Source organism: Chanodichthys erythropterus, chromosome 14, assembly GCF_024489055.1.
Source record: "Chanodichthys erythropterus isolate Z2021 chromosome 14, ASM2448905v1, whole genome shotgun sequence".
NCBI lineage: Eukaryota > Metazoa > Chordata > Actinopteri > Cypriniformes > Xenocyprididae > Chanodichthys > Chanodichthys erythropterus.
In genome coordinates this window covers 32,629,328-32,644,105 of record NC_090234.1, presented here as the reverse complement: position 1 = coordinate 32,644,105, position 14,778 = coordinate 32,629,328, and the positions used below count along the sequence as shown (strand labels likewise).

Genomic DNA, 14,778 nt, shown 5'->3' with positions numbered 1-14,778 from the left:
TTAAAAACAGTATGTATGCGGAGAAAGCATCATGCTTCAGGTCATGAAAAATGCTATTAGGGATGATATTTTAACTATGTAACAGATGAAAAATGATGGAATGCATGAGAAAACAAATGCATCACAGAACACACTGAAATTGTGTACTTACCACTGAAAAGCATTGTAATGGAAGTAAACCAAACCAAGGCCATATAAAAAGGCAGCATTCTGAAAAAAAAAAGAAAAAAAAAAAAAAAAGAGCCGAGTTAGAAACTTGAGAAAAACTAATCATCAATTCATCATAGTTGAATTAATCTGCAAAATTACTCTGATAAAGGATGGCACCTTAAGCACTGAGTAAAGATGGTTTACCCTCACAGCAGTCTGACACATCTGCGCTCAGTGGGGGATAGTAACGGCTGCTGCTAATGAGCATGTGTTAAACTAAATAAGTGACAAAGTCTTCATCTCCCGCAACCACAAAAGGTCATATTTACATAATGGAATGTGAAAGACAATATGGATCAATGAAACATTATTTGTGTCTTAACCTCTTATCTGCGCTTAGAGGCAAAGTGTGAGTCAAACAGAAAGTCACTGTGGCTTATCTTCCCCACAAATGAACTTTCGCTAGATGATGAAACTAGATGGCAAGTTGTCGAAGAGAAATTTAACAAGTAAAATAGAACTGGGCTGTATGAACACATAAAAAAGGGTGACTGGGTTTTTTATTTGTAAGGACGAGGTGAGTTTCATGCTGCCTGTATATGCAGCACAAACCACAATACCGGTGTGACTAATTCGAAAAGCAGCCTTTCTTGTGAATTTTCTACTTTTAAAGCACTGAAAGAAGAGACATTTCTGAAGTGGATAGACATCCACAACTACATTAAACACTTAAAAAAAAAATTCAATTACCATGACCGCAATTTTTAAAAAAAATGAAAACCCTGACATCTTGCCCTTATCTGATTGCAGTGGATGACAATGTAAAAAGAAAAAAAAAAAACGGCTAAATATAGCAAAGACAAAACCTTACATTTACGTATACGACAAACGCTTTTATAGAAAGCGACTTTGCATTCAAGGTAAACATTTTTAATCAGTTTGTGCATCCTCTCAGAGTCAAACTCATGACCTTGGCGTTGCTCACACCATGCTCTACTGTTTAAGCTAGAGGAAATTTTACAAAAAGACAAAATGCATAATGTGAAATGCATGTAAGGACGAGCGGGAGCTTTACAAGAAAAGTAAAGTGCATTTAATTTATTCTTTATTATTATTTTGTTTACTTGTAATTCATCATTGTATGTTCACTTACAAGTTGTGTAAACAAACTCTGACTCATTTCTAAGTGTGGTCAGAGCCATTTCTATGAGGTGAAGCAAATCGAGTAAGTGAGACTGAAACTGATCCCCCAGAAACACTCTCTCATGCATTTGGTGCAGCTTCAATTGTGATCACTGATTTTAGTCATTATTCATTTTTCCGATGCAAAATTGATGGAGCTCAACTTCAAATGACAAGACTGTCTTGAAAGTGCAAGCCAGGTTTTGCATTTTAACTGAATGCAAAACTAGCTAAAGTCCTGCTCTGTTCAAATCCAATCAGGAAGGCAACAATGACCTGGGGTTTCAACAACCGGTATGACAGCACACACTAATTCACATTCTAAAAAGACAGCAGTGTGAAGTTAGGACATGCAAGGAAAAAGAGTGCCAGAGAAGAACTGACTGCAAAGCGCATGGTGTATCACTCTGACAGGCTGACAGTACTGCACACGGCCGCTCCTCACACCTGCACAAATCATACACAGCTGTCTGACTGCTGAGACAGCGCCCTTAACCCCTTCAGCGCAGGTACAAATTTAGAACCGGCCCTGACTCTAAAAGCTAAAAATTATTCTGACTCCTAAACAGAAGGAGAAGGAAAGGAAAAACTTCAACTTCCACAGCTGCGTTCTGCAATGTTTCCATTGGCAAATTTTCCATTCAGCCATCCAAGCTAAATAGTGCCAATGCAAAAATGCAATTTATAGTAAAAACAGTAAGAAACTCACAAAAGAACGTTCAGTCCATCTGTGCTGGAAATCAGCATCTATTAGCCATATGCTGAGGCTTAACGCCTGATATGTGAGAGATGACACTTCTACGGTCGACAGCCGTATCTGAAGTCAAAAGCACTCCATCAATGGTGAAAGTTTGCCCTGCCTTAGAAATTTCACAGCCAAGAACGTCACTCTTGCTCAAGGAGAAAACAGTGTTCGAAACCCAGAACTGTCAGAGGGCATTACTGACACTCCCCCAGGATCTAATTCCACATTCAAAAACCTTCTTACAGACAGCTACACCTAGCCAGACACATCAAACTGAATTGCTTTCACTAATAACAGACACCTGGAATTAACATCTATTACAGCAACCCAAACGCAAATGGCCCTACTAAAAATGGTCCCAGTCTTGTGCATGTACTTGTTTTCAATTTTTATTATATCATTGTTATTACTTAGCTTACTTCAAGTTTAAATCACTTGTTTGACACGTTTACGCTCTATACAAGCACCCGGCATTCAATATTATCAGTGATGCATTAGACAAATGCAATGTTGCCAAATGCACCCATGACCACATGTCTGTGATCGGATCAAAATGAATTTCCAAAACACACTACACCCTGTTAACACCCGTATTTAGCACTGTCTATTTGTTGGATGGATTTAACAGAAAATGTAAACTGTGCCAGTGTGCAATCAATGAGAATCAAGCATCGCTCACCTTCCAGTAGTCTGACTGTAAACTGTAGTATCTCTGGTATGCAGATAATGCTGAAGAGAAAACAAAAGAGATTAAGAGTGATTATCATGTTTTTTAATGTATAAAATAAATATTCCTCAAGTCTGAACTCACCTTTAGAATAATCTTCCAGTAAAAGGTTGAAGTGCCCTAACTGGCAAAACACCTCTGGCTCCACTTTCCCTTCAGCTTTTAAGATGTAGATGTCATAGCAGCGAACAGCCTGTGAAGTGAACATGTATGTAACCATCATGTAAAACAGGTAGTTGCATTTAAACAGTCTAATACTCAATCCAACCATACATCTCAGCACACATTATGAAATATTCTGTAGCCTAAGGTCTGTATTATTTAACATGATTTCTAATTTAACAGCAGCCATACACTACAGTTTAAAAGTTTAGGCTTTTAGTTTATGTGCAAAATAAACAGTAATTTATATCCTAAGTGAATGTAAACAGTTCGAATGAGTGTCAGATTCATGACAGATCCGTCACAATGTTCTCATATTGGTTTTACTATTTTGCAAGTGACTGGGCAGTACAGCCAAACTAATTTCCCAATGTAGTCTTATAAGGTAACAAAATATAAAAGAAAAAAGAATGACAGACCATTTAGGCCAAAGTAGGTGTGGGCGAAGATGAAAATCTCCATTTCATTATTTTATGTTTGTTATTAAAAAAAAATACAAATAAAGATGCACTTTACAAATACAATAATATACAAATAAAATAAACTTTGCTTTATTATTTCACAATCTGTGTATTAAATAGTAGTATTCAAGTAAGAAATTGAATAAACTTGTAAAAAAAAAAAAAAAAAAAGAAAAAGTAAAAAGAAAACAATTACATAGACCAGTGGTTCCCATTTTGCACATTTTGTATGTCTTCTGCATAGATCACACCCGATTCAACTCATGTGCTCATCAGTAGAGACAGCAAGGACAGGTTTGGGAACCACTGACCTAGACAACACTGTATAAATTATGTATTCACTGATTCTTATTAAAGCTACTGAAGTTATTCAGTGAACAGCAGTAAGTGATTTTCTCTTTGCCTTTTGTTGTTTGAGTGAAATTAATGACAAGCGCCAACGGGTTTATTAGGCTGCTGTCACTTTAAGACCTCATGCACAGGTCTGGATTTCCTGATAACGTTGTCTCTTAGCAAGCTACGAAGACTCTAAAGGTAGACCTTAACTGAAGATATACCATTTCTAGGCGTGTTCCCTGGACTATCCCTTAGGAGGTTGCTTAAAGGGTTAGTTCACCCAAAAATGGGTCAGTGGGTTAGTTAGAATTTGTTGAAGCATCGAAAATACATTTTGGTCTAAAAATAACAAAAACTATGACTTTATTCAACATTGTCTTCTCTTCCGGAATCCTTTCCATTGAAACGATTCCATTGAACGGATTCCATTGAATCCTTTCATATGTCGTGTTGGTAATGCACTTTTACATCGCTGTGGTTATTTTTGGCGATTAGGACATCCGCGACATTTTTTTTTAAGCATCAAAAATAAATTCTGGTCCAAAAATAAAAACTATTGCTGCGTGAAAATTCGCCTAACAAGCTTTGGGACATACCATCACGTCATACAATTGCGTCTTTGCTCTTTGTCGGATCCTGTCACCGTAAACTGGCCTGTAAATCATCTTACATCCTCCACATTTCATTTAGTTAATTTCCTACCGTATCGAAGAGAAATGCAGCACGTTGATATGCAGTGCGGGTCTTTCATGTGGAGAACTCTCGTCATATCAATGCATAATGATGCATTTAAAAGTTAATGGCCAATCGGATTCTTATAAAAGTCCACATTGGTATTTGCAGATGAAAAATAACACGTATAACATTGAAATAAATATTTTCTATCAGTTTGAACTGATTATTAGTCACTCAAACAACCTCTCAGCGTCGATCGTGCATATTCACCATGTTTTGTAGTTAACACTTTTTACTCGTGTTTTTTAGTTCTGAACTGAATCCTCATACAACGCACAATGGGTTGTGGGCAATATTAGCCTCTATAGTGTGCACGGATCCACACTTTGAAAATCTACCGGAAATAGTAGACCATCCAGGGACTTTTGGCATACTGTTTTCAACATACTATGCTTTGGGACACACTTATTTTAATCTCACATACTATTTAGGATGGATAGTATGGACATTGGGATGCAGGGTATGACTTTATTCAGCATTGTATTCTCTTCCGGGTCTGTTGTCAATTTGCGTTCTCGACTCCGCTTCTTATTCTTCTTCTTTCCTGTTTTACGGCGGTTGGTATCCAGCTTATTGGTGCATTAACGCCCCCTTCGGCTCCAGAGTGTGGTTCACGACTCCGCAGTACAGTGCTGACGTGTTATCTGGTGCACCTGAGCTTCGTTTACAGTCTGAGGGAGACACAGACTGTATTCAAGCTACATTGTTTGTATTTTGGTATTGCTATATTTTTTCAAGTTCTGCGTAAGCGTGCATGTCGTGGATGTCCTAATCGCCCAAAACAACCATGGCGACGTAAAAGTGCATTACCAACGCCAACAGATTTAAGAATTCAATAGAATCAGTTCAATGGAATCAATTCAATGGAAAGGATTCCGGAAGAGAATACAATGCTGAATAAAGTCGTAGTTTGTTATTTTTGGACCAAAATGTATTTTTGATGCTTCAACAAATGCTAACTAACCCACTGATGTCACATGGACTACTTTGATAATGTTTTTATTACCTTTCTGGACATGGACAGTCTACCGTACAAACATTTTCAATGGCGGGACAGAAAGCTCTCGGAATAAATCTAAAATATCTTAAACTGGGTTCCAAAGATGAACAAAGGTCTTATGGGTTTGGAACGACATGAGGGCGAGTCATTAATGACATTTTTCATTTTTGGGTGAACTAACCCTTTAAGGTATATCTTCTTAAAGGTGCTCTAAGCAATCCTGGGTGGAGAAACTTCCTGTTGACGTTTGAAGTGTTGTCAAACAAAACGTGGGCTAGCTAGACCCTCCCTCCTCCCCCCATTTTATCCTTTGCCACAATCCTAAACGAACACTGGGCGTATTACAGCTTCAGAATTATATTCGTATTGATTGTCAACAGGGATAAGGTATAGCTAAGAGTGGTCCAGACCAACCTTACGAAAGCATGACTTACAGAAGGTATACTTAACTAAGAACATTTCGGGAAACACGTATTAACATTAAGCTACAGCTTAAGGTATAATTTAAGAACAACGTAGAGTTAAGAAGGTTTTGGGAAATCCAGCCCAGATCTAATATACACGACTGTGCTTATGTAAACCTTGTGTGTATTTGACAATTTAAGCGAAATATGACGTGAAAGATAACTTTAGTTTAGTACTCGCTGTTTAGCATGTGCTGTTTGACAGGCTTTTAGTACGTGCGCTTCAGGTGTGCACGCTCAGAAAAGCTTGTCAGAATAGCCTGCGGCTAAAAATGTTTAACCGGCAAGGCTTTTGAAGGCATGCAAATAATAAACTTTTGTGATTGTGAGTAACTGCAATGTCATGTGAGCGTAAAACAATCTCTCAGTCTTTATAAAAAATAAATAAATAAAAAAATCCCAACCCCTTACAAAGTTCAACTTTAAAATTTACTAACATGTTATATAAGGTATAACATTTACTTCATAACGTCAAGCTTAACTACAAATTAAATGTGGCAAATGAATGACTAATAACAGCTAAAGACTTGTTATGCTTTGGTAGAATGCTGGAAAGACAAAGCAACAGTACAGAAGGAGCCACTATTGTAAATATACTAATGCAGCACACAATATTCAACTAGTGGTCTTGTTTGCTTGTTCCCCATCATTACACTTTAAAGCTCCGATACACCTAAAACATCACCTGAGCTGAACAGAACTGAAGTTTACAGAGAAGGTTAAATACACTGGTTATTTTCTATGACACAAGCAGTTCAGAACACTGAGGTTTTAGTTTGTAAACAGGTGTGTTACTTGGTGTTAAATTGCTAAAACTTGCATTAAGCTGGAGATTATGAAATTGCCACACACACACACACATATACACACGCTAAATACACAGACTAACACATGTTTTATGTCATAGCAAATGATCGTTTAAAGATAAGTCAATGAGAAAATTCTGTTGTTCATTTAAATAATAAACATTTTCTACCAGAAAATATATTGTGCAAACATTTTCTTTTTAGACAGGCAATATCGGGGAACCAAAATAACTTATGATAGTGCTAATGTTAAACATATTAATACATGTTTTGGTGAAACTAAAAGGAAGCATTCATTTAACCGCTGCACTCTGGTTTTTGAAGAGACCTATATCTGGGACACCACAGTTTGACAGACATGGGAAGAGTTGCAAAGATGAAGACAGACAGCAAACAGCGCTCACCAACAGCACATCAGCGCTGAGCTGTGTGACGGGGATGTGCACGTCTATTTCTAAATGAATCGTCTCATTCTTTTCAGAGCAACCATAAACTCAAAATATCTGGCCCATTGCAAAGATAGTAATTAAGCATTCCACCTGTCCATCTCCTGGGAAAAATCCAGATGATTTACAAAGGAAAATGTCAAAAACAAAACAGTCTACATGGAACTGTAGAAATGGGTCTGCTGCAAAAGATTTCATGTGAAACATCACAGATGACCATTGTTAAGGCCTGTTCACACCAAGAACAATAATTACAACAATAACTATAAAGCATCCACACCGATGCACAACCATATTCTGTTTTGAACATCATTGGTTCTCGAACATCAACCAAGCATGCTTGAGCTTCTGTTTACCATCTGATGTATGCATTGATGAATGTGTATATGTCAATAAAAGCCTAAATTAAATCTGTTCATCATATAAAGTGATCGTGCCTCTTGAGAAAATGGACTTAACTGCTCAATTTATATGGATTAGTTTCACTTCTAGTTTCACAATCTTTTTATGAACTTTTTGAAGCATCAAAGTTGTAGTTGTGTGGACTGTCAATGGAGGGACAGAAATCTCTCAGAATTCTTTAAAGGTGCCCTAGAATTAAAAATTGAATTTATCTTAGCATAGTTAAATAACAAGAGTTCAGTACATGGAAATGACATACAGTGAGTCTCAAACTCCATTGTTTCCTCCTTCTTATATAAATCTCATTTGTTTAAAAGACCTCTAAAAAACAGGCGAATCTCAACATAACACCAACTGTTACATAACAGTCGGGATTATTAATATGTATGCCCCCAATATTTGCATATGCCAGCCCATGATCGAGGCATTACACAAGGGCAGCCAGTATTAACGTCTGGATGTGCACAGCTGAATCATCAGACTAGGTAAGCAAGCAAGAGCAATAGCGAAAAAATGGCAGATGGAGCAATAATAACTGACATGATCCATGATTACAAGATATTTTTAGTGATATTTGTAAATTGTCTTTCTAAATGTTTTGTTAGCATGTTGCTAATGTACCGTTAAATGTGGTTAAAGTTACCATCGTTTCTTACTGTATTCACGGAGACAAGAGCCGCCGCTACTTTCATTATTAAACGCTTGCAGTCTGTATAATGCATAAACACAACTTCATTCTTTAGAAATCTCTCCAACAGTGTGTAATGTTAACTTTAGCCACGGAGCACCATCAAACTCATTCAGAATCAAATGTAAACATCCAAATAAATGCCATACTTCTGCGATTAGACAAGCTGCATGACGAACACTTTTTAAAGAACAATTTTGAGGGTTATATTAGCTGTGTGAACTTTGTTTATGCTGTTTAAGGAGAGCGCAAGCTCCGTGGGCAGGGAGCGTGAGCATTTAAAGGGGCCGCAGCCTAAATCGGCTCATATTTAATGATGCCCCAAAATAGGCAGTTAAAAAAATTCATAAAAAAAAATCTATGGTGTATTTTGAGCTGAAATTTCACAGACACATTCAGGGGACACCTTAGACTTATATTACATCTTTTAAAAACACGTTCTACGGCACCTTTAAAATGTCTTCACTTGTTTGGAAAGTCTTACGGGTTTGGAGCGACATTAGGGTGAGTAAATGACAGAATTAAAATTTTTGGGTGAACTAACCCTTTAAGATGTTCTATCATCAGCAACAATTATTTATGGCATTTCTTAAAGGTGCTACAGAGGATCTTTTCGTCGACTGAGAAACCAAAGACCGTTACTGAGTTTTTGAAATGAGAGCATGCGTAAGAACAACCCCCCCCTTCACAGCTCATTTTGAGGGAACGCCTCCCAAAACTCGTGCACGAGTATCGGAACACGAGTGTTTACCACCGGCATTCGCTGTGTCGTGTTAGTGGATTCATTATGTCGGACTCACCGCAGGTACCTCATAATCTGCAGTTGTTACTCCTGTCTCCTGACAAAAACATTGCATGCAGCGCCTGTGGAGTGTGGAAAGTTACTGGAGCGCGCAGCCGCGCACGTCACTCACAAGGAATGTCATGGAAGTGATTGACAAGTCAGAGGGCCAATACGGGCACGTCTCTCACAAGGAACGTAATGGCAGTGATTGACAAGCCAGAGGGCCGATCATCGCGTAAACTATTGGCTGATGTTTTTAAGGCCCTACCTCATGCACAGATGATGTATATATTAATATTATTCCTTTCAGTGCACCTAATAAATAGTTTTTTATCAGTCAGTAAAGACAGTTTCAAGTAATATTGCAAAAATGTATAAAACAAAACATCCTCTGTAGCACCTTTAAGGCCGGTAAATATCAATATCTATGAATAATAAATGCATCTTATTAATCTCATTATCTTACAGCGCAGTTTTGTTTACAAGCTTACATCCATACTTGGGATAAAAATAAAAATTGAGTGCACAGTCTTTTTTCTCTCTCTCTTTTTTTTCATTATTATCACTTAAATCTTACACTTCATTGCAATTCATGTTTACTTTAAATTTTATTGTCATTTTGCAGGACTCTTAAAGTTTAAAAATACAAATATGTTGTCCATATGCAACAGCCACATATGTAAATAAAACATCATTCATTAAAGTGACAAATTATCCAGCACTGACGCACTATCTGCAACAAATGCTACTTGCAAATATGCTGGCAAAGACATGCAACCTAGCAAAGACACCTAAGTTAACTGGTCAAATTAAAAACTCCATTATCTGCAAAATGCATTGTTAAACCACATACAAGTGCTCGTAAGCAACTTGCTAACTTTACTGAAAGACTGACTGCTGAGATAAGACTGATAAGAGCCAAGTAGCTTTCACCTCACCTCATGCAGTTACAGTTGGTTAGCATCATGCTAACCAGCTAACATGTAGTCACTGCCGGGTGAAACACTGGTGGTTTTAGAGCTTAGCCATCCCAGTTATCTCGAAACACTACAATAGCCAACAGACTGGGCTAAGATCTGCAAATAAGTTCAATAATTCACAACTCTGGCCTAACCGAGTATGAACAGCTCGGCTAGCTAAACTTACAGAGAGGGTTTAACGACAGATGCACCTTCTGGCTCAATATAAAGCTATTATAAGACACAATACTCTATGATTAAGACAATCAATTTATTCAAAAACAAAAAACTTCGACAGTTTAACTGATATTCAAATGGATGCAAATAATTGCCCTCAACTCTTCATTACCACATTTCAGAGCAACAGTGACAATGGGGGAACAGGCGAGAAAAGCTTTAAATAAAACAGTGAAATCATTTCATGCAATAATAAGGACTAACAAAAATAAATCTAATCAACAGTCTATTCCTCGGATGGTGAGATCAAAAAGCACAAAATAAAGAAAGTCTGACTGCAGTTTAAGTGCGCAAGAACTCGACAAAGTCAGCACCCAAACTAATGTAGTTTAATAACTCTATGATTACTTTTAAGGCAGATTAATATTTAAAATATTAACCGAAGGGCTCAACTACAGATCCGTATCGCTGACCTGCACAGAGCAGCCCATCAAGTCAATTTTAATTGTAGTGTTTTAATACGAGCAGATTTACAAGTCATGATGGTAATGATTGTAATATGTAGTCGCATTTAGCAGATTATAGCTAAGCAATAATGTAATTTTGCAACGACATTAACAATCACGCAGCTTTAATATTATGGTATATTGCTTTACGTGAGTATTACTGCGGGTGGAGTCAAATGCATTATATCCAACTTTATAGCGCTGGTCGATATTACAGTTTATATTTATTTATCTCTGTATATTGTAACTGTAGTACAACGTGTATATATCTTCTCTGTCTTGTTACATTATAGATATCAGTTTACAGCATCATAGAAGTGTCACGTACACTGCATCTTTCTGTACAATTCAATGTTTGTCTCTGCACATATTCTGACTGTATATGGCTGCTGATTAATAAAGTATATATTTATGTCTATATTAGACCCCCTTAAGTGTCACTGCATAGTGTACTATATCAATATAATGCATTTCTTTCTGTGCAATATGATTTTATTGTGCAGACTTACATTTCCCTTATATGTTAAGAAGAGTTATGTGCCTAATCTGTCTATAGATCCCCATCAGTGTCATACACTCATACCTTTAACAGCAAGGCCTTCGTTCTGGCGCCATCTTCATGAAGCCTCTGAAATCCAAATAGTGTACTGCAAATAGAGGACAACACAGGCGGTTCCGTGTTACTTTACCTGCACCGCATTCATTTGCACCGCTTCAACATGCGGGGCAGGCTCATAAAAATGCACGGAGGGTCATCGGTGCAGGTAAAGGGATTTTAACTGACCTGTCTATGCTGGCTAAGCGCTCCCGTTCTTGCGGCGTAAGCTTCGGAAAGTCCTCCTCGGTTTCACTCGCTTTTCCCGCCGCCATTTTCTTTTCCTCATCACCACCAGCAGCAGCAGCAGCAGCAGCGCGAGCTACAGCGGCCACCGACACTCCGCACGATTTCATAGACAAAAAACTCCAGCGAAAATATTTACGCACCGCAAGCCAAGCACCTTTTTGCGTAGATAGAAACGCAAAAATGAATAGACGGAAAATAATTTCCTCTGAACACCCCCTTTTTCACATTGTCCTCGACATAAATGAGTCGCAGGTAGCAGGTACACCAAAATGCATGCAGAATGAGCAATGCAAGGTTTAACGGTAAATTGTTATTTAGTAATGTCTCAAACTTCCCCCTAGTCGCCAGCTCAAACTTGTTATAATTGTGTCACTCAAGCGAACCCACGCCGCCGCCGTCGGAACGCCTTCTCTGTGGTTTTGGCCAATCACTGCTTTCCATCAGGACCACGTGATCGGCCTTGTCTTGGGATCCTTTTTTTCACATAAACTTTCAAGGGGGAGGGTAAATAACAAACCCCTCAACTTTACGCCGTATCTTTGCCTGCTGCGATTGGCTCATCTGGATTTATTATGATTACGTAACACCATTTTAAAACGCATTATTGGTTCAAGCATCTGTCTGTTTGAAAACTCTGGGTTTTGAGGATGTAACGAGAACGTTGCTACTACGATTTTATGTATATATACGCTGTACAGTATTGTATTGCATTTTAAGGATATTTGCAATTCTGTGATTTATTTCTAATGCTATAATGCCTCATTTTCATATAATAAATACCATCATATTATATCCCATAAATTATCATCATGTCCTGTTCTTTCTTTCTTTCTTAAAAATCCCAGAATAGGCGCACATTATATATATATATATATATATATATATATATATATATATATATATATATATATATATATATATATATATATATATATAATAACATTATATACAAATTGTGGAATTTATTAAGATTATTATTTGTTACAGTGTTTCTTATCATATAAAATAAAGCCTTTTTTTAAGGCAATATGGAAAGACCTCTTAGTTAAACAATATCTTATATTCTAAAATTACACTTTAAACAGTTTGCAAAGTATTTTGAGATTAACACATACAAGCAGTATGGGTCACGTAAATTACGCAGGATTTTGCGTAGAGCTGCAGCGGTTGCGAACAGTGAACGCAGCCTCATAAAATGGCGGATCGCGGTGAAGGTAAATAAATCGGCCAACCAAACATTTGAATGAATAGTCTTGATTGACAATGTGTTTATTTAACCACATGGGTCATATGCAACGAGACTGCAAGTGTTTTCAATGAAGTAGCGTTATGTTCGCTTATTATGTCAGCAGTACGGATCATGTAACTAAATCGTGGAAGATTCAACCTGACTGTTTTGATTTCATTCGTGTCTTTGTAATTGCACTTCGGTGAATGCTTTTAAAATATCCTCTAACGTGCCTTTACTCTCAGGTTATGCATCTCAATATAATACGGTGAAGTTGGAGCTATTATCAGTGATAAAATACTTAAAGAATGGTTCGTGCTCATTTTTCGAGAACATAAGAGGGTTAATCTAAATTAATAAAGGAGGTAAAACAGGTTATGGGACTACAATTGCTTCTTTGATGGAAATACATGAGTAATCTATATACCTATTGTTTTCCAATGGAAAACATCCTATTTAATTATATGAAGGTGCATTTCACTTGCATTTATGTTTTGTGATTTTGAACTCTGTGAATGTACAATTACTGTATTCATGTTTAATGACAGTTTCTGTTGCTTTCAGATGTAGATGCAGAGAGTGAAGATGAATTGTATGAGGTGGTTAACATCACAGATTATGCCAGGAGGCATCAATGGTGGAGTCGTGTTTTTGGGAACAGTACAGGACCCATTGCAGAAAAGTATTCTGTGGCTTCACAGATCATGATGGGTGGAGTGACAGGATGGTTAGTATTAATATAGATTACCAATATTTTGTGTTGTTCTACATGTATGAAATAACTGAATAAATGCATAAATTAGTATGTCCACTCAAAGATATTTGTCCTCTAGGTGTGCTGGATATCTCTTTCAGAGAGTTGGAAAAATTATGGCTACTGCTGTTGGAGGGGGATTTCTTTTGTTACAAGTATGGGTTTAAGTATTAAAATGCATGCATCATATAGCCAAGCCATTTTAAAGATTAGGCTTTAATGTCATCTTACCTATGGGGGAAAATGTCTTTTCTTATTTCAGATTGCCAACCACAGTGGCTATGTGCAGGTTGACTGGAGGAAAGTGGAAAAGGATGTTAATAAGGCTAAAAAGCATTTGAAGAAAAATGCAAACAAAGCAGCCCCTGAGCTCAATTCATTTATAGAAGAGGTAGGTATTTTGTCATATTTCCGTCATACAATCCACTTTGTATTATCATTTAGTGCATGCACAGAATGCTTCAGCAACTTCTTACTATATAACATAACTTGCATTCTGTAAATGGTGTTTTTGTCCTACACAGTCTACAGAATTTGTGAAGAGGAATATTGTTATCTCAGGTGGATTTGTTGGAGGATTTCTGCTGGGTCTGGCATCTTAAATGAAACCTGGATCTACTGTATTGCCACTGATATAAGTAGTTTGCACAGTAATATTCTCCCTTATTTCAGTATCACAGCGATACAACTCTGGAACATGATGTATTGTCAGAAGCAGTCAGTGCAATGGACATTTGCTGAACTATTGTTCTGAACATATTTCTCTTAACTGTATATAGCTTAAACAACCAGAAGGAAAGAGAGATGTATTTTGTGCCAATAACTTTATAGAAAATTAGTGGTGTGGTTTTTATTATGTTGTTTTTAATTTTATTTTGCTTATTGTTAATCAGTAAGATCTCAACATGAAGTTTGTTACATATACAACTACTAAAGTGTTTCTTACTGTATTTTGTTTTTGACAGTACATTATTTGAGTTGTATAATTTCCTTAATATCTACTTGTGAAGAAGCATGCATTGTTTTGTTTTTTTAAAGTTTTACTTTTGTGATGTATTTTATTAATATATATAGTCTAATCCACCAATAACATGTTTGTGGAAATAATAAAACTAATGTCTATCTGGTTATTTACTGTCTATTCACACTTACTGTTTTGTTTTCTAGTTTTAAGAGCACCTGTCCTGTTGCTTTTAATTTAATCTGGTTGTTCTCCAGTGGA

General features: G+C 36.9%; 2 protein-coding genes across 7 annotated transcripts in view; one reads left to right on the top strand and one right to left on the bottom strand.

Moving 5' to 3' along the window:
* The window catches only part of kdm6a (lysine (K)-specific demethylase 6A), a 63,985-nt gene extending 51,784 nt beyond the window's left edge, over window positions 1-12,201 (bottom strand). For 3 of the 6 annotated variants that reach the window (XM_067409831.1, XM_067409834.1, XM_067409833.1), the window contains exons 1-5: window positions 11,515-12,201; window positions 11,314-11,377; window positions 2,889-2,997; window positions 2,757-2,806; window positions 152-210 (exon numbers count right to left, since the gene is read on the bottom strand). In XM_067409831.1, the coding sequence (XP_067265932.1) occupies window positions 152-210; window positions 2,757-2,806; window positions 2,889-2,997; window positions 11,314-11,377; window positions 11,515-11,681 (449 nt within the window). In that variant the 5' untranslated portion in view covers window positions 11,682-12,201. The remainder of the gene's footprint in view (window positions 1-151; window positions 211-2,756; window positions 2,807-2,888; window positions 2,998-11,313; window positions 11,378-11,514) is intronic. The other 3 variants (XM_067409832.1, XM_067409830.1, XM_067409837.1) reach the window with 3 other exon arrangements.
* Window positions 12,202-12,649: 448 nt separating this feature from the next.
* Window positions 12,650-14,683, top strand: fundc1 (FUN14 domain containing 1). Its single transcript, XM_067409841.1, has 5 exons — window positions 12,650-12,788; window positions 13,367-13,529; window positions 13,636-13,711; window positions 13,819-13,947; window positions 14,081-14,683. The coding sequence occupies exons 1-5, from the start codon at window positions 12,770-12,772 to the stop codon at window positions 14,156-14,158; spliced, it is 465 nt and encodes a 154-aa protein (XP_067265942.1). The 5' UTR covers window positions 12,650-12,769; the 3' UTR covers window positions 14,159-14,683.
* The last annotated feature ends 95 nt before the right edge of the window (window positions 14,684-14,778 follow it).

Bases quoted from the DNA above. Each gene is read 5' to 3' on its own strand.
- fundc1 (XM_067409841.1), top strand. The intron at 13,530-13,635 runs GTTAGTATTAAT...TTTGTCCTCTAG, and splicing joins ATGGGTGGAGTGACAGGATG to GTGTGCTGGATATCTCTTTC. The intron at 13,948-14,080 runs GTAGGTATTTTG...TGTCCTACACAG, and splicing joins TCAATTCATTTATAGAAGAG to TCTACAGAATTTGTGAAGAG.